A 26,394-nucleotide genomic window follows, 5' to 3' on the forward strand; every position below is an offset into this window, starting at 1 on the left:
AAAAATCACCTTAAAATTTGTTTTACAGCAGTGTTCATTTAATGCCATGTCTACTTGAAAACATTCTTCCTTTAACCTTGTAATTTTTAAAATTAATACAAGTGGCAAATAATTGTGTATGTCAGTTGCTCAGTCGTGTCTGACTCTTTGCAACCCCATGGACTATATATAGCCTGCCAGGCTCCTCTGTTTATGGAATTCTCCAGGCAGGAGTACTGGAATGGGTTGCCATTTCCTTCTCCAAAGGATCTTCCCTACCCAGGTATCGAACCTACCCCATCTCCTGTATTGCAGGTGATGCTTTACCACTTTAATTATGTGCCTGCAGTTGTAGGCACATAATTAAGCCTCATAATTTTCATCTGTGCTAGTCAGTGTAAGCAACATTAGCTACTACAAGAGGTAAGACCCCAAACCCAAAGTGCTTTTTACAACTAAGGTTCATACTAACTGTGGGTAGTGTCACTCCTCTGCGTAACTCTCTTCCATTCAGTGACTCATGTATATTGGCATCCATCTGGTGACTACAAAATCTGGAACTATGTTGGGATGTTTAAAAGCTAGGACTAGAAACAACTTATGTTATTTCTACTCACATCCTGTTTTTCAGAACCCTGTAACTTTAACTCAGTTTAACGGTGAGGGAGGTAGGGAAATGTAAAAGAACTCTTAATTGCCGGGGTCCAGCCCTGGTGGATCCAGGGTAATTCGAAGGTGGGGACGGAATCGGCGTCCTGGAAAAAACTTACTTAATTACAGATATAGAGGGAGATTAGAAACAGATAGTGCAGTAGGAGAATTAGTGGAGAAAAGAGGCTGAATAACTGGTTTACATGGAATACCAATCACCACCTACGTAGGCCACAGGTGTCTTTCCATTCTTCCGAAGGAGAGGAGGCACTGAGGCCTCCCCAGTTCAATCTCAGAAGCCCAGGCAGAATTAGCAGGCTTGGTGAGTACCCACATTTCAGATGGGAATTCAGCCAGGAAAGCGGGGAGCAAGAAAGAAACGACACGGGGGAATCAGTCTTTCCAGAAACTGATCCAATTTCTTTATTTTTCAGGTTTGTTTATATACCTTTTTGTTGTACATAGGGATGAATACAGAGTCATGTGGGGGTCAGCAGACCTGACCCTTGTCACAGTCAGGTGCTTCATATAAAATTATACAAAGGTCTTATGAGTTTCACCATCTTCTGGCCATGAGGTCTGCTAACATTTTATGTCCCTTTCTGATAGCGGTCAGCTAACCAGAAAACTTATTTTTCCAGGGGTGATTTTTCCTTAAATCAGGCGCCACCCTCCAAATAAAGTTGCATTCCTATAGGGTGAGGGTGTAGTGAGTTACAATCAGGAAAGGAATTTACTTAACCTAAGGTTTAACATGATTAATCTTAAAGGTTAATACTTATTTCTCCTATACGTTAGTTATATTCATTATAAGGGCAGGAATATGGAGATTTAGCAGCAAATATTGGCTCAACAAATGTAAACCCTTCACCAATGTTTCCCTTAAGATCTATTTTGTCTTAAGATAGTGATAAAGTTACATTTTTACATAGCATAGTGATTTATAACAAAGTACAGTGATCTATAACAAAAGAGAAGATTCATTAACTCAAAAGTCTAGTATTGCTAACATCAAAAAACTACTATGTTTCCTTTTCTATATTCCAAATACATTGATTAAGATATTCCCAGGTGCCTAAGGATATGGAGGCCTGATGGCAATCATTGACTCATCAATGAAAAAAGCCCTACACTAATACTCCAAACTCTCTGTGCTGTTTATGATTGAGAGGTTGTCACACAAGCTAGTCTGTCAGCAGAGAGGTTTGACCTGAGACATCCTTGTCACACCCAGGGCAGGGAATTAGCAGTAATTATTGGCACGACAAATGAAAAAACCCTTCACCAATATAATTCCTAATCAAGCCACTAATACTATATTAATGATCTTTTAACTTTTCAAAAGAGTCTGTATTTAGAAAGTTTTAAAACATCCCGTGCTTCTCACAGTTGGGAGGCTGTAAACAATCACATGCAGCCGGATGAGCCTGATCAGGCAGGCCAGAGAAACTTCAGAGTTCGTAAGTTGAAACACTCTTGTCACGCCCAGGAATTTTTATTAACTTGGAGCTGCAAGTTAACTCCTTCTCCGAGAGAAATGGTTATGGGGGAGAGCTCCCCGTAAAGTACTCTGATTTTGGGGGTAGATGCTCGGGAACAGGGGGTTTCCTGAGGCTTGATCACGCCTTTGCGTATGCCAAGCTTCCTTCCTCATGACCTTTGCCATGGGCGGAGTTCCTCATGCTGGCTCCCAACACTTAATAGTCTCTGCTATATTAACCAGACTTGTTTTATTTGAACAGTCTTTTAAAATCTAAGGTTTTAACTATATTGTATCCAGTTGAGCCATGGTTTGAAAATACTAGTCACAAGTTTGAGGGCATTTAATATGTGTAGACTAGATTCTTTATATACATTACTTTATTTGAAAAATTAAGAAAATACTATTAATGTGATAAAATATTCAAACAGTAAAGAAAGCTATAATATTAAAAGTAATTAATTCTTTTCCCTTTGCTCTGATCTCTATTTGTTGTTATTGTTGTTCTTTGCAACCATGTGGACTGTAGCATCCCAGGCTTCCCTGTCCTTTACCATCTCTGAAGTTTGTTCAAACTCATGTCCATTGAGTTGGTGATGCCAACCAGCCATTGCATCCTCTGTCATCCTCTTCTCTTCCTGCCCTCAATCTTTCCCAGAATCAAGGTCTTTTCTAATTTACTACATCCATTGATGACAACTATTTTTTTTTTCTTCTTTTTTTTTTTTTTGGCTAAAACGACACTTATTTATTAAGTCACAGTTCTGGAAGGCAGAAATCTGAAATCAAGGTGTCAGGGCTGGCTTTCTTCTGGAGGCCTTTAAGGGAGAATCCTTTCCTAGACTTTTCTAGCTGCAAACAGAGGCTACTTAGATTGCTTGGAACATGATCCCTTCCTTCAACTTCAAAGGACATCATTGTAGACTATGTTTCCATCATCCCATCCCATTTGCTGATCCTGAGCCTCCTGCCTGCTTCTTCTTATTTTATTTTTAAATTTTTTCAATGTTTTTAATATAATTTTCTCCTTTTCTAAATTGAAGTATAGTATATACAAGTGTTTCAGGTATACAGCAAACTGATTCAGATATGTTCTTTTTAAGACTTTTTTCCATTATAGGTTATTACAAGATATTGAATATAGTTCCCTATACTATACAGTAGGTCTCTGTTGCAAATCTATTTTATACATAGAAGTATAAATCTGTTAATCCCAAATTCCCAATTTATTCCTCTTTCTGCTTTACCCTTTGGTAATTTTAAGTTTCTTTTCTGTGTCTGTGAGTTTATTTCTATTTTGTAAATAAATTCACTTGTATTATTTTTTTAAGATTCCATGTATAAATGTCATCATCTGATATTTGTCTCACTTACTTCTGACTTAGGTCACTTAGTATGATGATCTCTAGATTTATCCTTATTGATACAAATGGCATTATTTCATTCTTTTTTATGACTGAGTAATATTCCATTGCATGTATGTATATACCACATTTTCTTTATACATTTGCCCATTGATGGAAATTTAGGTTGGTCCCATGTCTTAGCAAGGAAATGTCAACTCACTCCAGTGTTCTTGCCTGGGAAATCCCACGGACAGAGGAGCCTGGTGGGCTACAGTTCACAGTGTCTCAAAGAGACTAACAATTTAGTGACTGAACAACAACAACAACAACCATAACTTAGCTTCCACGTCTTATAAATAGTGCTGCTGTGAATGTTCACAGCTACCGCCCCTTTTTAAATTTTTTAATATTTTTATTGAAATCTAGTTCATTTGCAATATTATATTGGTTTCAGGTACATAGCAGTGATTAAATATTTTTATATATTATACTCCATTTAGAGTTATAAAATATTGGCTATATTCCCTATACTGTATAATATATCTTTATAGCTTATTTATTTTATACTGTTGTTTATGTCTCTTAATCTTCAACCCTTTTCTTTCCCTTCTACCTTTTCCTCTCCCCACTGGTAACCAGTAGTTTGTTCTGTATATGTGCATCTGTTTCTGTTTTACCTTATTCATCTATTTTTTAGATTCCACATATAAATGATAATAGAGTATATTTCTTTACCTATCTGACTTATTTCACTAAGTATAACAACATCTGGGTTCAGCTATGTTGTTTCAAATATGTCATTCATTTTTATGGAAATACTTCATTCTTCTTTATGACCAAGCAATATTCCATTGTTAATCACTCAGTTGTTTATGATTAACTTTTTGTGATCCCATGGACTGTTGCCCGCCAGGTTCCTCAGTCCATGAAACTCTCCAGGTAAGAATATTAGCCGTAGTATTGCATTCAATTCTCCAGGGGATCTTCCCAAACCAGGGATTGAACCCAGGTTTCTTGCATTGCAGATAGATTCTTTACCATTTGAGCCACCAGGGAAGCCTATTACATATTTTTTATTCACTCATCTGTTGCTGGGCACTTAAGTTGTTTTCATATCTTGACTATTGTAAATAATGCTATTATAAACATGGGAGTGCAGGTATCTTTTTAAAATATTTTTGTTTTCATCAAGTATACACCCCATAGTAGAAATTCTAGATGATATGGTTGTTCTATTTTCAATTTTTCAAGGAACCTCCCCAAAATGTTTTCCATAGTGACTATGGAAATTTAGATTCCCACCAAGCATGCTGGGACAGTTGTGGGGAAACTGACCACTGGGCAGTTTCAGTCTGCTTCCTTTACCTTGTTTTGAGGCTGAACAAGCATGTGTGCACTCTTCACAAGCAGAGTCTAACTTTCTTACAGCTCCATTGTCAGTCCCACTGGTTTTCAAACCAGCTAAGTGTATCTTGGTGTCATACACCCAAGATGGGGATTCAACTGCACACCCCCTAAGAAGGGTTGTCCAGCCCGTGTAGTCCCACTCCTCTTCTGTGTCCCCTCCTAGGGGCTCAGTGCCAGTCTAATTGCTTTTCTTCCCTTTCTGCCTGCCTACTTGTGGGTCTTCTTCTAGTCTCTGTTTTCAGTAAGAATTCCCATGTTGTTGAATTTTGGATGTGTTCATGTGGGTTGAAGACAATGGCAAGCCACTGCAATACTCTTGCCTGGAAAATCCCATGGACAGAGGAGCCTGGTGGGCTGCAGTACATGGGGTTGCTAAGATTCGGACATGACTGAGCGACTTCACTTTCACTTTTCACTTTCATGCATTGGAGAAGGAAATGGCAACCCACTCCGATATTCTTGCCTAGACAATCCCATGGACGGAGGAGCCTGGTGGGCTGCTATCCACAGGGTCGCATGGAGTCGGACATGACTGAAGCGACTTAACATGCATGCATGCATGGGGGTTGGTGGGCTCCACATTTTCCTGCTCTTTCATCTTGATCACCTCCTCATGACCACTGTTAAGATTCTTGCTCTCTCTCTCTAAAAAATGTATCATAATACATTAGCCCTTACTTGTGTAGACCCTTTGTTTATTTTATAAAAATGAAATGATTTTAATATGCCATTCTACACATTTTTAAGTTAGTAATATAGAGTTAATTTTACATAAATACATATACATTTAGAGTGATATTCAAAGTGTTTGACAAGTCAACATTAGAGCATGAGATCTGACCAATCAGAATAGATGCTAGATGTTGGATGAGAGAATGGTCCTGGAGCCCCAGGTATGGCAAAAATCTCCATAATTAGGGCAATATTATAAATAAATTGGGTCAGGGGATGTACCCAAAGAAGGAGATAAAGTGTGGTTGTAAGAGGAATATAGAGTATATGCTTTGGATAGCGGCTATTTTCCAAGTAGTACAAATGTTTTTCAGTATTTTAACAACTGGGCCCTAGGGTTATAACAGTACTGGATGTACTTCAGTCTATTTAAAGATGACATAGCAGAATAGTACCATAATTGTTACAATAAATCAAGGTATTGATGCACAATTAAGTTGTCCTTAATATCTAAAATTGTAAGAAATGCAGCATATTAGAAAATAAAAGCAAACCACAAAAACAAAAAAACACAAATGAAAAAGAAAGCTTGTGTATATAATTTGGTGAAACATTGAGAGATTATCTGTAAGACAAATTCCTAGCTGTGGAATTGCCAAGTCAGTTTTTATTTTGGTTGATATTTCTTTGAAAATGTCGAGTCAGTTTATAGTCATCCCAAGTGAAGAAATGTTTTCCATATCTTATCCAACAGTTTGCATTATTACATTAAAAAACATATCTTTATTCAATTTGATAATTGAAAGATTAAAGAAATATTCCATTCTTACTTAGTCATCATTTTGTAATAGTTGAAAACTTGTTAGATTTGGAGACATTTAGACGTAGACCATTATATCTACTACTGTGGGCAAGAATGAAATGGAGTAGCCATCATAGTCAACAAAAGATTCCAAAATGCAGTACTTGGATGCAATCTCAAAAATGGCAGAATAATCTCTGTTCATGTCCAAGGCTAACCATTCAGTATCACAGTAATCCCAGTCTATGCCTCGACCAGTAATGCTGAAGAAGCTGCAGTTGAACAGTTCTATGAAGACCTACAAGACCTTCTAGAACTAACACCCCCAAAAGATATCCTTTTAATTATAGGGGACTGGAATGCAAAAGTAAGGAGTCAAGAAATACTTGGAGTAATGGGCAAATTTAGCCTTAGAGTGCAGAATGAAGCAGGGCAAAGGCTAACTAATAGAGTTTTGCCAAAAGAGCACACTGGTCGTAGAAAACACCCTCTTCCAACAACACAAGAGAAAACTCTACACATGGACATCACAGGATGGTCAATACTGAAATCAGATTGATTATATTCTTTGCAGCCAAAGATGCAGAAGCTCTATATAGTCAACAAAGATAAGACTGGAAGCTGACTGTGGCTCAGATCATGAACTCCTTATGGTAAAATTCAGATTTTAAATGAAGAAAGTAGGGAAAACCACTAACCTAAATCAAATCCCTTATGATTATACAGTGGAAGTGAAAAATAGATTCAAGGGATTAGATCTGATAGAGTGCCTGATGAACTATGGATGGAGGTTTGTGACCTTGTACAGGAGGCAGTGATCAAGATCATTCCCATGAAAAAGAAATGCAAAAAGGCAAAATGGTTATCTGAGGAGGCCTTACAAATGGCTATGAAAAGAAGAGAAGCTAAAGGCAAAGGAGAAAAGGAAAGATATACCCATTAGAATGCAGAGTTCCAAAGAATAGCAAGGAGAGATAAGAAAGCCTTCCTCAGTGATCAATGCAAAGAAATAGAGGAAAACAATAGAATGGGGAAGACTGAGACCTTTTCAAGAAAATTAGAGATACCAAGAGAAATTTTCATGCAAAGATGGGCTCAATAAAGGACAGAAATGGTATGGACCTAACAGAAGCAGAAGATATTAAGAGGAGGTGGCAAGAATACACAGAAGAACTGTACAAAAAAGATCTTCATGAACCAGATAATCACGATGGTGTGATCACTCACCTGAGCCAGACATCCTGGAATGTAAAGTCAAGTGGGCCTTAGGAAGCATCACTACGAACAAAGCTAGTAGAGGTGATGAAATTCCAGTTGAGTTATTTCAAATCCTGAAAGATGATGCTGTGAAAGTGCTGCAGTCAATATGCCAGGAAATTTGGAAAACTCAGCAGTAGCCACAGGACTGAAAAAGTTCAGATGCCAAAGAATGCTCAAACTACCACACAATTACACTCATCTCACATGCTCACAAAGTAATGCTCAAAATTCTCCAAGCCAGGCTTCAATGGTACATGAATTGTGAACTTCCAGATGTTCAAGCTGGATTTAGAAAAGGCAGAGGAACTAGGTATCAAATTGCCAACGTCCATTGGATCATCAAAAAAGCAAGAGAAATCCAGAAAATTATCTACTTCTGCTTTATTGACTATGCCAAAGCCTTTGACTGTGTGGATCAAAGTGTGGAGAATTCTTCAAGATACAGGAATACCAGACCACCTGACATGCCTCCTGAGAAATCTGTAGGCAGGTCAAGAAGCAACAGTTAGAACTGGACATGGAAAAACAGACTGGTTCCAAAATTGGGAAAGGAGCACGTCAAGGCTGTATATTTTCACACTGTTTATATAACTTATATGCAGAGTACATCATGAAAAATGCTTGGCTGGATGAAGCACAAGCTTGAGTTAAGATTGTCAGTAGAAACATCAATAACCTCAGATATGCAGATGACACTACCCTTATGGTAGAATGTGAAGAAGAACTAAAGAGCCTCTTGATGAAAGTAAAAGAGAAGAGTGAAAAATTTGGCTTAAAGCTCAACATTCAGAAAACTAAGATCATGGCATCTCATTCCATCACTTCATGGCAAATAGACAGGGAAGCAATGGAAACAGTGACAGTCTTTATTTTGGGGGGCTCCAGAATCACTACAGATGGTGACTGCAGCCATGAAATTAAAAGATGCTTGCTGCTTGGAAGAAAAGTTATAACCAACCTAGACAGCATATTAAAAAGCAGAGACATTTCTTTGCCAACAAAGGTCCATCTAGTCAAGACTATCATTTTTCCAGTTGTCATGTATGGATGTGAGAGTTGGACTATAAAGAAAAACTGAGCACCAAAGAATTGATTCTTTTGAACTGTGGTTTTGGAGAAGACTCTTGAGAGTTCCTTGGACAGCAAGGAGATCCAACTAGTCCATCCTAAAGGAAATCAGTCCTGAATATTCATTGGAAGGACTGATGCTGAAGCTGAAACTCCCAATATTTTGTCACCTGATGCAAAGAGCTGATGCATTTGAAAAGACCCTGATGCTGGGAAAGATTGAAGACAGGAGGAAAGGGGACAACAGAGGATGAGATGGTTGGATGGCATCACTGACTCTCTGGACGTGAGTTTGATCAAGCTCCGGGAGTTGGTGATGGACAGGGAAGCCTGGAGTGCTGCAGTCCATGGGGTTGCAAAGAGACAGACACAACTGAGTGACTCAACTGAACTGAGTTAGACTGGTTGCTTGTATTTGGATTAATTACTATGAGTTTGTCTTCTCAGGTGTAAAATGGAGACATTATAAATGTCGAAACAATATTGTCTGGTTTTTTATTCCAGATTAATTTTAGAATAATTTACTAAGGCTCCTCAAAATTCACAGTAAAGTTTTTATTTGAAATGTATTAAATATTTAAATCAAACTTCTCAAGAACTTTGTCAATAGACTTCCTGAGTCCGTGGGATATCTATATTAAATCAATCCCTGTTTTATATCTCTGAATAAAGTATGTTTTTCTTGAGATTTACTGAGTTTCGTATTAGTGTTCTACGAGGTGTGTGTGTTTTATTGTTGCTAGATTTAATGAAATGTTTTTCTTTTATATCTTCTGTTCATTAATTGCATATATGAACATTACTACTTTATAACTGTAGTACATTTATAGTAATATGATCTCTTTATAGTTCCCTTTTCCCATTTAGCTTTATATGTATTACCTATATCTCTAATGTCTATCAGTGTAAATCACAATATATGCAATATGATAACTTTATCTACTTCATTCCTATAGTTTTATTGCATATTTCTTCACCTTAATATCATCTACATATTTCTACTCTAGCTGTCCTTTTCATTTACACTGTTCCTTCTTGAGACTGAGTCCTTGCAAGGGAAGGAGTGTATTCTACTTATATTTGTGGTCTGGTAAAATTAAACTAATGCCTGACATGAAGTAAACACTCAAATGTTTTAAGTGAATGCCTGAGTGAATAATTTTGAGCTTCAGATTCAAGATTGTTGTGGATTATTCTCATGAATGTTAGCTCAATGGAAAGCATTAAACAAGACCGAGAAGCAGACAGAAGTTAAATGGCATAGATACAGAGCCTTGGTACCCAAGAGACTCATGTGGAAGGAGGCCAAATAGATAATTGACTTTCCAATCAGGATAGATACAGGGGATACCTAACTGGTATGTCACTGAAACGGAGAGAAAGTTACCCATCTGGTCTTTCATCCTGTGAATATAAGCAGCAAGGCTGTGTTAATCCCAACTGGCTGGTCAGTGAAGCAAGAGAACTCCATTTATTATTGATCCTGGGACAAAGAGAGATAGCAAGCAGTTAACCAGATATGAGACTGAATTCTGACAGGTTGGATCATAGTAAACTATTCTGTAATCAGCATACCAGAAGAAATTAAACCTGGGCTTTGATTAAGAGAAAGTATTTTATAATAAATAAGTAAAGTATGAAATAACTCTACGAATTTACTCACCAGTTGAGATTAACATGTGCCACTAATTGCAGCAATAATAAAAATAAACACAGAAATAGCTAATGTTTATTAAGGATTTATTAGATGCCAAGCATGTGATTGATGCTTCACAGAGATTAACTCACTTAACCCTCAAGTCAGTGAATTCAGTGTGATTTTGGTTGTGTTTTACATGTGGGAAAATACAGCTTAGAAAGCTTGGTGAGTAGCTTGACTAAATTCACATACCAGTATGTGGTGAAACTGAATTGTGAGGAAAAGTCACAATTATCAATCACTATTTTTTTTCACATGGAGAGCTTTAACATAAATAACAATGTCAGAGCCTCACTTTCAGGCATTATTACTTAATTGGTCTGGAGTAGGTCTTGGTGATATTGGTATTTTTTAAAAAGCTACATGATGATTTCAACATGTACTGAGCTGAGAACCATTGACCTATCAAGGCCCATTACTGAGAGTTTAGCTTTGCCCTCCAGTTGTACCTTGTCGATACATAGGAAGGACAATAGTCATATAATTTCAAATAGTTTTAAGATTTATTTTCATTCTTCTACCCTCCATGCATTGTCCTTATTTATGTATCCTGCGCTTACCTCTCTGATCCTGCCTGCTAATTGGTTGTCTCCTGCCTGCTATTGACTCCTGGAGTGTTTCAGTATACAGCCTGGGTGATAAAGTACCTTATGTTTTGCCTCTGCTGCTGCTGCTGCTGCTAAAGTCGCTTCAGTCACGTTTAACTCTGTGCGACCCCATAGACGGCAGTCCACCAGGCTTCTCCGTCCAGGGGATTCTCCATATCTTTATTGAGATAGGATTGCTATTATTATGCCTTCACTGCTCTTGTAAATCTTTCCCTATATTCTTCTCAGTTTTATCAAACAGATTGTAGTTGATTAGGTTTTATCAAAATTAGTTGATTAGGTTTCTTAAATGTCTCATTGTATTAGTTTTACTAATGATTGATTTAACAGTGCTTATACAAATTGCTGTAGATGATAAGTTTCTGGTTCTAGATATTTCCATGTAGTCAAAAAATTACACTAAGACCAGATTCCCACCACCTTTCTGTATTTTCCAACATAATAATTTGCCCTTCCTCCATTTCTAACACAGGCAATATTATTAAAATGAAGTACTATCACAACAATAGGGAAATGGGCAGAAGGCATATACACACACCTGAGGAAAAGTGAAGTACAAAAAGAAATATAAAAATAGTCAATCTAATTGGTGAAATGCCAATGAAATAGTTTTATATATGAATTAGCAACATTTTTTCCAGATTTTCTATCTTATAATTTGTATATTTATTATTTTATTGTTCATGGTGTCATCATGATTGAATGCAGTCTCCACAAGGGAGGCAATTTTGTCTGTTTTGATCAGTGATATATTGTAAGATCTGAAGCCAATGCCTATCCTTACATAGACAATAATAAATATTTCTCAAAGAAATAAATACTTGTGTGAATGGGTCCATAACAAAGATGTGTGTTGTGTTGTATATATTATTATAAAACTGGCAGGTATATGAATTCATGTAATAATTCTAAAGAGAAATCTGTGAAAGGGTATCATGTTTTTTTAAAAAATACATTTTCTTTGGATGATTATTTACTTACACTTGTAAACTGTGCTTTAAGGATGCAATCAGTGAAGTGGAGATTTATAGATAGAAAACCATGTTCATAGCACTGATAATCATATGGGAAACAAATATAGCTTATTTTAAGTAAAATGTGGTATTTGCGTTCCTTCAAAATAGACTACTGTGAAAATGCAGTAATGTTAAATGAAAGATGGAGGTGGATAGTAGAGGATGGTTCCAATTTTGTAAAAACTGAGATACAGAGACAGACAAGTTGGTAAAGCAAAGTGATAACACTAATTATTATCACTAAGATTCTCAGAGCTATGAGGAAATCTAATAGTAATTAATCTCATAGTAAAAAAAGGTTTAATTTTTTTCTTTGTAGTATTATAAAATGCATAAAATTTCTTAAAAAATGTATTAATATATTGCTTTTGTGATCAAAAAGATACTTCATTTATTATAATTGTCTTTGTAATTTTCCAAACTCTGAGGATATATTAAATAATCTGTTACAATGTAACCTTCACAGGGCAAGTCTTTTTATCTGCTTTATTCATTAGTGGATTCCCCATACCTAGAATAATGTTTGGGATAAAGTAGTACTCCAAAATACCTTTTGAATAAATCATTGAATGTGCAAACAACTAATGTGTCTCCCTCTTTTAAAGGCAGTTTCAAAGTGTTAAGGACTGATCAGTCCCTTTTTCTATAGAGTTGAACAATTGATCCATCCATCTGATGGCTCAGTTTGTAAAAAGTCTGCCTGCTGTGCAGAGACCCAGGTTCAATTCCTGGGTCAGAAAGATCCCTTGGAGAAGGAAATGGCAACCCACTCCAGTATTCTTTTCTGGAGAATTCCATGGACAGAGGAGCCTGTGGGCTATAGTCCATGGGGTCACAAAGAGTCGGATGTGACTAAATGACTAACACTTCACTTTCAAGTGCTCTTCATAGGGTGTCTTCCTTCTACTGAGGAGAAACTGCTTTCTCAGGGGCTGAAAATGATCTTTTTCATCATTTTGGAGGGAAATGACCAATACATGGCAGATGTGGATTCTATGTATATGAAATTTAAAATGATTATGACAGAAATCTTTTATCTTTAGTAAGTAAATTATCCCAGTGTCCTCAGATGTAAAGAAAACCATAATTGTTAGTGAATGTTGTTATTTTGTTATCCAATTAAAATATGTTCAGTTTCCCATCTATAGAGAACAAAAGGAATATAAAAATAATACTGTTGGGGATGGAAACTTATTGAAAAAGGACAATAGACCAATAATATATAAGAAATGCTATATTGTGTTTCATTGTAATTCAGTAAAGGGATGTTTGCAAGGAATTTTTACCATGTAGCATGCAGTTTATATTTATACAATTAGATATATGCCTTATTTAAAATTTTATATTTATTGCATATTTTCTCAAAACTAAAATCAAGAATGATGACCCAGAGAGATGTTATGGGGAGGGAGGTGGGAGGGGGGTTCATGTTTGGGAACACATGTAAGAATTAAAGATTTTAAAATTATATATAAAAAAAAAAGAATGATGGATTTAATAGTAGCATTTTTTAAATAAAATATTAAATAAGACTGTATCAATGTGTACCATGAGTTTCTATTTTACACAGAGTTCTTGCTTTATTTTTTCTCTAGGATTCAGAATTTCCTACACATATGCAACCAAATCCAAACCTGGATTTAGGCAAAGAGAATCTTTGTCCAGCAAAATTTGACTACAAGCTGAATAACATATTCAGACTTCACGAACTTCCAGTGAGCTGGTAGGATTCTTGATGTTTTATTAATACTTTTGAGGTTTTATTGTCATGTCTAAATTTTGATGCTCTTATAACTGTTTATGATCAAAGTGGTTTGCTCTTAGCCTGTATCTGAAATTACTCCGTGTAACACTGAAAGAATCTGCTTAAAGCTGCTGCAAGAACCTCAATACTAATTGGTTGAGGCACTTGGTGGCAGTACAGCCTAAGTGCATGACTGTGCATATTTAATGTAGAGGTTGCAGTTCTTGGTTAAAATGAAGCACACGTTTTTTTAGAGACGTTTGTAGGATTTATTTTAAAAATAGGATCTCAGCAACTATGCATTTCATTTGATTATTTTACTTAAAATTTTACCAGTGTACTTTTTTTTCCTCATTAACACATTGCTTTGTTTTCTTTTGAGGATCATAGTTTTGCAAACCATAATCACATCAGTGTGAAAGTGAAGCTTATTATTTGGTATTTATTAAAATGTACTATTTTATGAATCTGCATATTTACATTTATAGCAAATGTTTAAAATCTTGAATTTATACTGCTCTTATTTAGAGTGTTTGAGAAAAATATTTCTGTGAAGAATCAGTAAACATACAGCCTATCATAGATTTCTATGGTAGATTAATTTCTTACTAAGTAGTCAGCTTTTATAAATAACCACAGATATATCATTTTGATTACAGTTTAGGTAAGTAATATTGTTTTCTTGCATTTGTTCATATAACCCCAAGTTTATTATTGACCTTTAAGAACTCTAGGATTTGTACAAAAATACTTGACAAACATGTTTGTCATAATAATTCCTGTTATGTTTGAAAGAAAATGAAACTGAAAGTGTTAGTCACTCAGTTGTGTCTGACTCTTTCAACCCCATGGACTGTAGCCCACCAGGCTCCTCTGTCCATGGGATTCTCCAGGCAAGAAGAGTAGAGTAGGTTTCCTTTTCTTCTCCAGGGAATCTCCCCCACTCAGGGATGGAAGCTGGGTCTCCACATTACCAACTGAGCCACCAGGGAAGCCCCTGTTATGTTTAATGAGGACGAATGTCTCAGAAGAGAGTGTTAACCAACTCTACTAACGTACACTTAGCTGTGATGAGGTTTTCATTTGCTCTGGATGAATTTATGTGGAATTTACTTTCTAAGACCCAGTTGTTTGATTATTTGCATGTACCAAGAATACTGTCTATGGTATCCTGCTTATGAGCACAGTAGATATGATTTTAATCTGCCATGATCAAAACCTGTAGGTTAATGAATTGAAAAAGTTTTGTTAGTAAAAAAGAACTAGAATAATGATACATTCGTTCCTTAAGTAGTCTATTTCAACTTCAAACAGTTCATCTGCACTCACATCCCAGTCTTTCGATGTAAGGTCATGACTTTTTCTTTGACTAAGTGACTGTTGATTGGAATTCTACATCATATTTCTTACCAATAACGCATCACTAACAAGTTCAATTTTGTAATTTCCGTAATCTAAAACAAGAGCTTGAGACACTCAGATGATCTCCTTGCTTTTTCACAGCATTAATTTAATTTTCATTGATAGCAGTTCTGCTTATCACACTCATATTTCATCATCTTGATTAATTTTTAATTATTTCGCAGTAGCAAACACAACAGGGTTTTGAAGGGTGAGTAACAAACTCCTTTGATGCTTTGTGATCCTGGACCTCAGCTGGTAGGAACAGCCTGTACTAGTCTGCTGGTGCACAGTCTGGGATCTCTGAACAGTCTAGATACTGTAAGCACAGCCTACAGTGACCAATGATTATGTGAAGGTTAAGAGAGAAGCTTTCACTAAATGAAAACAAGGAAAAGAAAACATGGGAAACATTTGACTCTTAGTCAAAGACAAAATCTAGATTTCAGCTGAATATATTTGCAGCCTTTGGAAAGACAGCTGCCCTGATAACTACTACTGCAACCCAGGGAATAATTTCTCTGTCATAATCTTCACTAGTTAGCCCATTAGGAGAAAATATTCTAGAATTACGAGTTAGACAGTAAGAAAAAAACAGATCAATTGTGAGTAGAAAATGATAATCACTAATTTTCCAGAGTAACATACCTCAAAGGAAAATTAAGCTGTGACTTTGGGACAACTCATTTCCCTGGGAACCCCCCTCCTTTTTTTTTTTTTTTCCTCTGACTGTTTGTTCCTTTTCAATTTGTCTCACTTTCTGCTTCCTGATACAGCCATTTCTTTTTGGTCCCAGGTTTGTTTTTCTCTCTCCCACCTTATTTTCTTCTACTGCTTTCTCTGTATTCTTATTGTATACCACCAGTCCTTAACTAGCCATAATAAAAAACTCAACTGTAAATTTCTAGTGTTGCTCAGATAATTTAATACTCTCTGTTCTTAATTTTAAAACCAAATCACCACACTCCCTTCAGTCCTTATATACACACAGAAGTTTGGTACTTTATAGGTCTTTAATGTTGCTCAGTCCATCTGTCATGTCCAACTCTTTTGTGACCCCATGGACTACAGCACTCCAGGCTTCCCTGTCCTTTACTATCTCCCAGAGTTTGCTCAAACTCATGTCCATTGAGTCTATGGTGCCATCCAATCATCTTATCCTCTGTTGCCCCTTTCTCATCCTGCCCTCAGTCTTTCCCAGGATGAGGTTCTTTTCCAGTGAGTCAACACTTTGCATAAGGTGGCCAAAGTATTGGAGCTTCAGCTTTAGCATCCATCTTTCCAGTGAATATTCAGGGTTGATTTCCTTTAGGATTAACTGCTTTGATCTCCTTGCTGTCCAAGGGACTCTCAAGAGTCTTCTCTAACACCACAGTTTGAAGACATCAGTTCTTCAGCGCTCAGCCTCCTCTATGGTCCAATTGTCACATCCATACATGACTACTGGAAAAACCATAGCTCTGACTATGTGGATCTTTGTTGGCAAAGTGACGTCTCTGCTTTTTAATACACTGTCTAGGTTTATAATAGTTTTTCTTCCAAGGAACAAGTGACTTTTAATTTCATGGCTGCAGTCACCATCTGCAGTGATTTTGGAGTACAAGAAAGTATAGTCTGTCACTGTTTCCATTGTTTCCTTATCTGTTTGCCATGAAGTTATGGGACTGGATGCCATGATCTGTTTTTTGAATAATGAGGTCTTTAATAATATAATGTTCATTGACTCAATTATATGTTTCTTTAAAGAATAAAAAAATTGTTTTATAGGTAGCTGTGAATTTATTTTGATTTTAAATTACCATGAGTGTAAATAAAATTCTTCCCCTATGGTGTATAGGTTTCTTAACTTCATCAAAATAATAATAATAGTAATGACAATGATAATGAAAGAATATCAATAATAACAATAAGCCATTTTAGTAAGCATCTGTAAATGCCAGGATTCAGCTGTTTCCCCTTTTATGTCTCTCTCTTTGTCTCTGTCTCTTTTACATATACATTCACACACACACAGATGAGGCTCAGAAACCTTGTGAATTACAAAGAAAAAATTTGTTATCAGGTCTAGTTAACTCAAAAACAAACCACAAAATAGTGGATAAGTCCATACATTGTATTAAAGAAAAAGACCAAGGAAATAGTTTCTATTTTTACAATCAAGCATACAAATTTGTCAGTAACCTACAGCTATATAACCCATAAGTTTGGCCAAGATACTTTTTCCCCTGACAAGTTTAACCTAGGATAATTGCTTTAAACTTAAACCATTAAAATAATTCATTAGACTGTTTTCAAGTACAGAATTTGCTAATTACATATTCTTTCCCTGGAAAACACAGATTTATTAAAATGTATTTTTGCTGGATTTTTCTAATAAGTTCATAATAAAATAAATGCACATTAAATTCCATATAATTTAAAAATTCTTAATGTCTTACTAATTTTCATTTTTGTAGAGTACAGTTTCATAGGTCAAAGAAACAGAGGGTTTTAAATCAGATTAGTTAACAGTTTTTGAATTCTAAGATAGCTGTCTTTCTCCTACTTTAACAAGATGGTTTCCATCAGCCTAGAATATTAACTCCCATTAGTTTAAAAAAAACATTTTCTTGACCAACCACCCCCTCCCTGCCCCCACCAAACCTATGCTGTTTCCCCAGAAGCTGCTCTGCTCATTTCCCTAAAAAGGTTGGTAGTAGTGCTGATTGAACTAGCAGTTTCTACTCAGTCTTCCCATTCAGTGGAACTCCCTCTCTGTCCTCTACTCTGGAACTGACTCTTGTCAGTCATTGGCTGCTGCCATGCCCACCACCAGTGGCCACTTACTCATTCTTCTCCTCTTAGCTGCAGTTGATACAACCCACTACCCTTGTGTTTACTCTCTTGAATCCATTATTTGCATGGTCCAGGTCTTCCTGCTGGGTTTCAGGCTGTCCTGCTCAGTGTCTTGTCAGCAGTCTGCTTCTCTTCTGCCAGACTTATGGCTGGTAATTGCCCTGGCTTAGCCTTCTGGCTTCATCTTTTCACAGTCTACACTTTTTCCTGTGGCCTCTTCCAAGCTCAGTCTTTAAGTACTCTCCACAGAGTAGGAAATGGCAACCCACTCCAGTATTCTTACCTGAAAAATCCCACGGACAGAGGAGCTTGTTAGGCTACATTCCATGGGGTCAAAAAGAGTCAGACATGACTGAGTGGCTGATCACACAATGATAGATAATCCCCTTGGTACTATCTCTACCACTGACATCTCCCTTGGGCTTGAACACCTAATAGGCTTCTCCAAATTATCATGTTCAGAAAGAACTCTTGTTTTCCCTCAGAAAACTGGCTCTACTGATCTTCCCCATTTTGCAAAAGCAAAATGTGAATTTACATGAACTTACTCAAGCTAAAAGCCTAGAAGTAATTTTAATTACTCATTCTCTCACCCCACAATTCCCACCATCAATCCAAGAGTAAGTCTGATAGGTTTTGCCTCCAAAACACATTTACATTTTCCCACTTCTATCTATATTACTATGGCCATATCTCACACTATTGCAAAACCTTACTAATTCATTGACTTCATGCTAGCTAAACCTATCTTTTAAAAATATAAACCAGATGATAAAATTCACTGCTTTCAGTACAATAATGTCTCCCCCCTGTTTTAAAGTAAGATCCCAAACTTCTTACTGATGCCTACAGCACTCTGCTGGTTGGGACTGTTGTCCACCTCTCGTTGCATTGACCACATGCTCTCCCTGTTTTCTTGTTCAGAAGACTAAACTACCCAATCGTCTCCCTATTCTGCAAACCTGCCATACTTATCTCTGCCCTCAGGTCTTTATACTACCTCTTCCCTCTGAGTTTTTACTTCTCCAGTTTGTGCATGTTTGGCTCATTCTTATCTCTGAAATCTCAGCTCAGATATTACCTCCTTGGGTAGGCAGTTCCTGAAATATGTAGCTAATGTTTTACTCTTCATTCCTTCAGTTACTGTCAATCCTAACATTCTACTAATATTTTATTTCCATCATGGAATTCAGCAGGCATGCAGTATATATTATTTTGAAGTATTTTATAAAGTAATTAGCCTCCAATTAAAATAAATAAATTAATTTACCAAAAAAATGGAAACGAACATGAAATCTTAGTGTTTTCCTAATTTATAGATGGCAGAGACTGGCTAAATACTCACCAATTCAGTTTCTTCCTCCCTGGGCCCATTGGAAGAGTCTATCTCCTAGCCTTCTGAAGTGAGTCATCTATTAAGTCTTCCAATAGGATTCTCTGCTCTCTCCAGTTTCATCCTCATAGCTGGAATCAGCAAACTTTGAAAGTGACAAGTTGTGTGCTAGAAGGCAAGTGGATCTCTGTGTCATATGTTGCTTGAAGAGTTTTCCGGTTGTCATCAAGCTTTGCCTGACATCCTAATTTAACTTCCCTAACTAATGCACAATATTTTTGTGAAAATAGATGCATTAGGATATATAAGATTAATGAAACATTTAAAAAAAAAAAAGACTGAAAGTACTTTCACATTTACTCATTCAACAAAAATGTATTTAGCGTTTATCAGGTCCAAAAGTTATGACCAACCTAGATAGCATATTGAAAAGCAGAGACATTACTTTGCCAACAAAGGTCCGTCTAGTCAAGGCTATGACCACCTTTTCCAGTGGTCATGTATGGATGTGAGAGTTGGACTGTGAAGGAAGCTGAGTGCCGAAGAATTGATGCTTTTGAACTGTGGTGTTGGAGAAGACTCCTGAGAGTCCCTTGGACTGCAAGGAGATCCAACCAGTCCATTCTAAAGGAGATCAGCCCTGGGATTTATTTGGAAGGAATGATGCTGAAGCTGAAACTCCAGTCCTTTGGCCACCTCACGTGAAGAGTTGACTCATTGGAAAAGACTCTGATGCTGGGAGGGATTAGGGGCGGGAGGAGAAGGGGACGACAGAGGATGAGATGGCTGGATGGCATCACGGACTCGATGGGCATGAGTCTGAGTGAACTCTGGGAGATGGTGATGGACACGGAGGCCTGGCGTGCTGCGACTCATGGGGTCGCAAAGAGTCGGGCACGACTGAGTGACTGAACTGGAACTTGACTCTGGACCATTAACTAAATACATAGAAATATGTTTCCAGCAGCTTACATTTGTTACAAGGAACAAGTAATAAACCAATAGTGAACATATATATGATCATATATCATCTTTGATGATCATAAGTGCTAAAGAGAAACACAAAGCAGACAGAGGGACATGGAATTAGAGGGTGGCTTGAGGTTGAACACAAGGGGCCAGGACTGTTCTGAGAAGCTGACATGTAATAAAAACCTAAAGCGGGTGAGGAAGTGAGACATACACCAAATAAGGAAGAAAATTAGAGTTGAGGAAACAACAAATGCAAAGTCCTAACCCATGAACTTCCATAGAAGCAGTCATCAGAAATAAATAAAAAGCGACTAAGTAGCTTTTAATGCAAAAAAAATGGGCATCATATAAATGTAATTTTTTAGCATGGGTCTATGTATTTCTGGTAGCATGTCCAGAATGTTTCCAACAAGGAAACAGAGTACGTGAACTTGGATTAATAGAAGAGGAGAAGAAAATGAAGTTAGGTACTTGGGGACCAGAGAGAGTGAGACTTAAGTCCTCACAATCTTAGTAAAGAGGACTGTTAATTTTATTCTGAGAATGTTGGAGAGCTATTAGAAGATTGTGAGAAAAATTATGCAATTTGGCTTATATTATATAACAACAAGATGTTCTGACAACTGTGTGGGAATTAGACTGTCAATGGAGGTTAAGAGTAGAAGCTGGCAGACTAGTTAGGAACTATTTCAGTAATTTAAGAGAGTTATAAAGATTTTCTGGCCTAGGATGGTAGTATTATAGAGACTAAGTGGTAAGATTTTTAGTTTTTGATGAGAAAGTGAGCAGGATTTTTGGGTAGGCTGGGCATAGGCTGAGAGAGAATAATTATGGATAACTCCAGGGTTTTTGGTCAGATCAAATGAAGATAGAGTGGCCATTAATTTCAAAGCTAAGGGAGGGCCAGGTTTGGAATGTGGGGTTGGTCATGTTAAGTTTAGGTGCTTATTAAACTTGCAAGTAGACTTAGAGTTGAATGGGACCCCTTAGGCTCCACTGTGAAGACAATTCACAGCTTCATGTGCTGCCTGGCAAGTAGTTAATTTCATGTCAGTACTATTCCATGCACTTCCATAGAAGCACCACCAGAAGTAAAGAAAAAGTGACTAAGTAGCTTTTAATGCAAAAAATGGGCATCATAGAAATGTAAATTTTTAGCATAGATCAGTATCTCTGATCTTCTTTGGGCTACCAATTATATATGTTTATAAGGAATCACTACTATATTGTAAAATGTATTTCCAAATTAAATTTTAGATCCTTTTTATAACTATAAATTTAACTTGAATTTTACAATGTATATTTATAAAAAGGGAATCCCTGGTGGCTTAGTGGTAAAGAATCTGCCTAAGATTCAGGAGACACAGGTTTGATTCCTGGGTTGAGAAGATTCCCTGGAGAAGCAAATGGCAACCTACTCCAGTATTCTTGCCTGGAAAATCCCATGGACAGAGGAGCCTGGTGGACTTCAGTCCATGAGGTTGCAAAACAGACAGACACGACTTAGCGACTAAACTGCAATTTACAATAAGCTGAATTTTGTTATTTTCATGATGTTCATATCCCCTAACTGCTGCTGCTGCTAAGTCGCTTCAGTCGTGTCCGACTCTGTGCGACCCCAGAGAGGGCAGCCCACTGGGCTCCCCCATCACTGGGATTCTCCAGGCAAGAACACTGGAGTGGGTTGCCATTTCCTTCTCCAATGCATGAAAGTGAAAAGTGAAGGTGAAGTCGCTCAGTCGTGTCCGACTCCTAGCGACCCCATGGACTGCAGCCTACCAGGCTCCTCTGTCCATGGGATTTTCCAGGTAAGAGTATGGGAGTCGGGTGCCATTGCCTTCTCCTTACATCCCCTAAACAGACAAGCAATATATTAGAGCAAAGTATATATTTAAACTTTGAATTATCAGAAGAAAAGAAGTTATAGTCTCTTGAAACATCAAGAAAATTCTTCTTCAGTTCAATTCAGTTCAGTCGCTCAGTCGTATCTGTCTCTTTGCAGCCCCATGAATCGTAGCACGCCAGGCCTCCCTGTCCATCACCAACCCCTGGAGTTCACCCAAACTCATGTGCATCGAGGCAGTGATGCCATCCAGCCACCTCATCCTCTGTCGTCCCCTTCTCCTTCTGCTCCAATTCTTCCAGGCATCAGGGTCTTTTCCAATGAGTCAACTCTTTGCATGAGGTGGCTAAAGTACTGGAGTTTCAGCCTCAGCATCAGTCCTTCCAATGAACACCCTGGACTGATCTCCTTTAGAATGGACTGGTTGGATCTCCTTGCAGTCCAAGGGACTCTCAAGAGTCTTCTCCAACACCACAGTTCAAAACCATCTTCTTCAGCGCTCAGCTTTCTTCACAATGCAACTCTCACATCCATACATGACCACTGGAAAGCGATAGCCTTAATTAGACGGACCTTTGTTGGCAAAGTAATATCTCTGCTTTTTAATATGCTATATAAGTCCCTTGAAGCATCAAGAAAATTTTCCTTAGAAGGGTAATAATTATATGCAATAAAATATTTGTAATCATTACTTACAAGGAGTGTACAGAATATTTTAAAATATTTTCTGTAGTATATGAATATATTCTGTTGGTTTTGTGGTTTACTATCAAAGTACTAAGGTATTCAGTTATTTTCCATTAAATAATGGTAATATTTATGGCCTAAATTTTTTAAAAAGGAAGAGGTACATAAATTTATGGTAAATGTAAACATACATTTTTATGACCCATTTATCTCTTTGGATATATTCCATAAATAAATACATCATCTAATTAGGAGATCAGATTCTCAATTTGTTTCAGATTGTCTTTAGTGCCCTTGCCTGTATGTCTTCAGCTTTAAACTAAGCTTGCTTAGGCACTTTGGATTTGTTGAGCAGCTGTCATCTTCCAGAAGGTGTTCTGATTTGTTTTCTGAATCAAATTACAGCTAAAATTATGGAAAGACCTTTTCATTGGTTATGCATGTTGCACAAAGCATTTTCAATTCCGGGGCTGCATAGACTCAGAGAGAGACCGACAGTTATCCTTCTGAGGCTGTAACAGTTTTTCATCCTGTTTTTAATTATCTAGATCCATAATAATAACCACAGTGACCCTCAAGAAGGTATTGCTGGACATATTATAATTATATATAGCAATTATGTGTAGCACAACAATGCATAAAATCCCACTTATTAATTAAGGTTGCTAAAAATGAAGCTATGCTTGTCTTCCTTAGGACGTGGCTTCACTTTTTGAAAAAATCTAGTCCTTCAGTTTTTACCTTAAACTCTTTTCTGGGGTATATTATTATAAGGAAAGTCAAATTTCCATGGAATGACAATGCAATAATTTTCCAATAAATATGGAAACTATCTCTCACTCTACTTTCTTGCTTAGCTGCCTGCTATTAATAGTATTTCCTATTATGTAATAGAAAGGGAAATGGAAGTTTACAAAAAAAATATAATCCTTGAAATATAGAATGTTAGGGAAGATGGTTTAGGGCAAGTATCAATATACTTTTCTTTTTAGCAATATATTTACTGTTTCAAGCTATATCATAATCACACATGTACTAATATTCAGTTTAAATAATCAGGGATTACAAGATTTGACATAATATAAGTAGTAAGTGGTTTCAGTAATTTTTGTCATTACTTGGGGTGTCTTACTTAAATTTGCCAAGACTTTGCCTTTAATACATGCTAAAGTTGATGCACGTGGAATGATAGCTCATAAGATATTTTTCCTTTGCTGTTCATAGATATATGGTGAATGAGCTATAAATATCAGTGCTTGTGACAGTAGATTTAAATCTTAAGCCAATTTTGGCAGTTTTTTATGTGGCCATGACCGAGATGAAGTTATCATGTTCATTTTATATGATTACTTTTTTCATATCAACAGTGTTTTATAATCTAAGATAAAACAGTAAATCTTTGTCATTAGAGTATACCTGCAACACAGATGACAATACTTGTACTTTGAATGCAACTTTAATTTAAAATTCTTGACATTATCCCAAGACAATGCTATTAACTCAGTGAAAGTGAAAGTTACTCAGTGGTGTCTGACTCTCTGTGACCCCATAGACTCTATACTCCATGTAATTCTCCAGGCCAGAATACTGGAGTAGGTAGCCTTTCCCTTCGCCGGGGGAATCTTTCCAACCCAGGTATCAAACCCAGGTATCCCGATTGCAGGCAGATTCTTTACCACCTGAGTCACCAGGGAAGCAGAGTACCTCATAAAATCAGACATTTCAATTTGCATGTTTTGTGAGCACCTCAAAATTAATAGTTTTCAAAGGCAATTCCATCTTCTACCATCCCCTCCCCTCCACCCTCACTTCCTTCTTTCTCCTGTTTTGGTTTGTATCATTATCATCTAAGATCTGTGAATGTTTGGTCCTCCTAACCACTTAATCACATTCAATCAGTCATTTAAGTCTATGTATTCTGTATCCAAAAAGAGTGGTGCACTATTCATTTCTCAGTCCATCAGCTAACACTTAGGCTTCTGTAACCTCCTCCTACTGATCTCTCTGCCTCCAGTTGCTCCTCCAACTTTAATTTATGCTCTTTACTGCCATTAGAGTAATCTTTCTAAAATGATTCTGAGATCTTATTTCTAATTTAGAATATTTTATTATATTTCAAGCCCTCAAGATATGCCTGAGTCATCACAGTCTCAGTTCAAGTCAGTTCAGTCGCTCAGTCGTGTCCGACTCTTTGTGACCCCATGAATCGCAGCTCGCCAGGCCTCCCTGTCCATCACCAACTCCTGGAGTTCACTCAGACTCACGTCCATCGAGTCAGTGATGCCATCCAGCCATCTCATCCTCTGTCGTCCCCTTCTCCTCCTGCCCACAATCCCTCCCAGCATCAGAGTCTCTTCCAAAGAGTCAACTCTTCGCATGAGGTGGCCAAAGTACTGGAGTTTCAGCTTTAGCATCATTCCTTCCAAAGAAATCCCAGGGCTGATCTCCTTCAGAGTGGACTGGTTGGATCTCCTTGTAGTCCAAGGGACTCTCAAGAGTCTTCTCCAACACCACAGTTTAAAAGCATCAATTCTTCAGTGCTCAGCTTTCTTCACAGTCCAAGTCTCACATCCATACATGATCACAGGAAAAACCATAGCCCTGCCTAGACGGACCTTTGTTGGCAAAGTAATGTCTCTGCTTTTGAATATACTATCTAGGTTGGTTATAACTTTTCTTCCAAGGAGTAAACATCTTTTATTCATTTTTTAAAAATATAAATTTATTTATTTTAATTGGAGGTTAATTACTTTACAATATTGTATTGGTTTTGCCATACATCAACAGGTATCCACCACAGGTATACACGTTTTCCCCATCCTGAACCCCCCTCCCACCTCCCTCCCCGTACCATCCCTTTGGGTCGTCTCAGTGTGCCAGCCCCAAGCATCCAGTATCATGCATTGAACCTGGACTGGCGACTCATTTCATATATGATATTATACATGTTTCAATGCCATTCTCCCAATTTCATGACTGCAGTCACCATCTGCAGTGATTTTGGAGAGCCCCCAAAATAAAATCAGCTACTGTTTCCACTGTTTGCCCATCTATTTCCCAGGAAGTGATGGGACCAGATGCCATGATCTTCATTTTCTGAATGTTGAGCTTTAAGTCAACTTTTGCACTCTCCTCTTTCACTTTCATCAAGAGGCTTTTTAGTTCCTCTTCACTTTCTGCCATAAGGGTGGTGTCATCTACATATCTGAGGTTATTGATATTTCTCCCAGCAATCTTGATTCCAGCTTGTGCTTCTTCCAGCCCAGCGTTTCTCATGATGTACTCTGCATATAAGTTAAATAAGCAGGGTGACAACATACAGGCTTGATGTACTCCTTCTCCTATTTGGAACCAGTCTGTTGTTCCATGTCCAGTTCTAACTGTTGCTTCCTGACATGCATATAGGTTTCTCAAGAGGCAGGTCAGGTGGTCTGGTATTCCCATCTCTTTCAGAATTTTCCACAGTTTGTTGTGATCCACACAGTCAAAGGCTTTGGCATAGTCAATAAAGCAGAAATAGATGTTTTTTTTGGAACTCTCTTGCTTTTTCAATGATCCAACGATGTTTGCATCTCAATCTAGCTCCAACCT

The 26,394-nt window shown here is 37.3% G+C and overlaps 1 protein-coding gene across 1 annotated transcript in view; it reads left to right on the forward strand.

Annotated features, from left to right (window-relative positions):
• SPAG16 (sperm associated antigen 16) overlaps nucleotides 1-26,394 on the forward strand; it is a 1,101,103-nt gene that overhangs the window by 150,559 nt on the left and 924,150 nt on the right. The window contains exon 10 of the mRNA XM_052636122.1: nucleotides 13,584-13,711. Coding sequence (XP_052492082.1) covers nucleotides 13,584-13,711 — 128 coding nt within the window. The remainder of the gene's footprint in view (nucleotides 1-13,583; nucleotides 13,712-26,394) is intronic.

Source organism: Budorcas taxicolor, chromosome 2 (assembly GCF_023091745.1).
Source record: "Budorcas taxicolor isolate Tak-1 chromosome 2, Takin1.1, whole genome shotgun sequence".
NCBI classification, from domain to species: Eukaryota; Metazoa; Chordata; class Mammalia; order Artiodactyla; family Bovidae; genus Budorcas; species Budorcas taxicolor.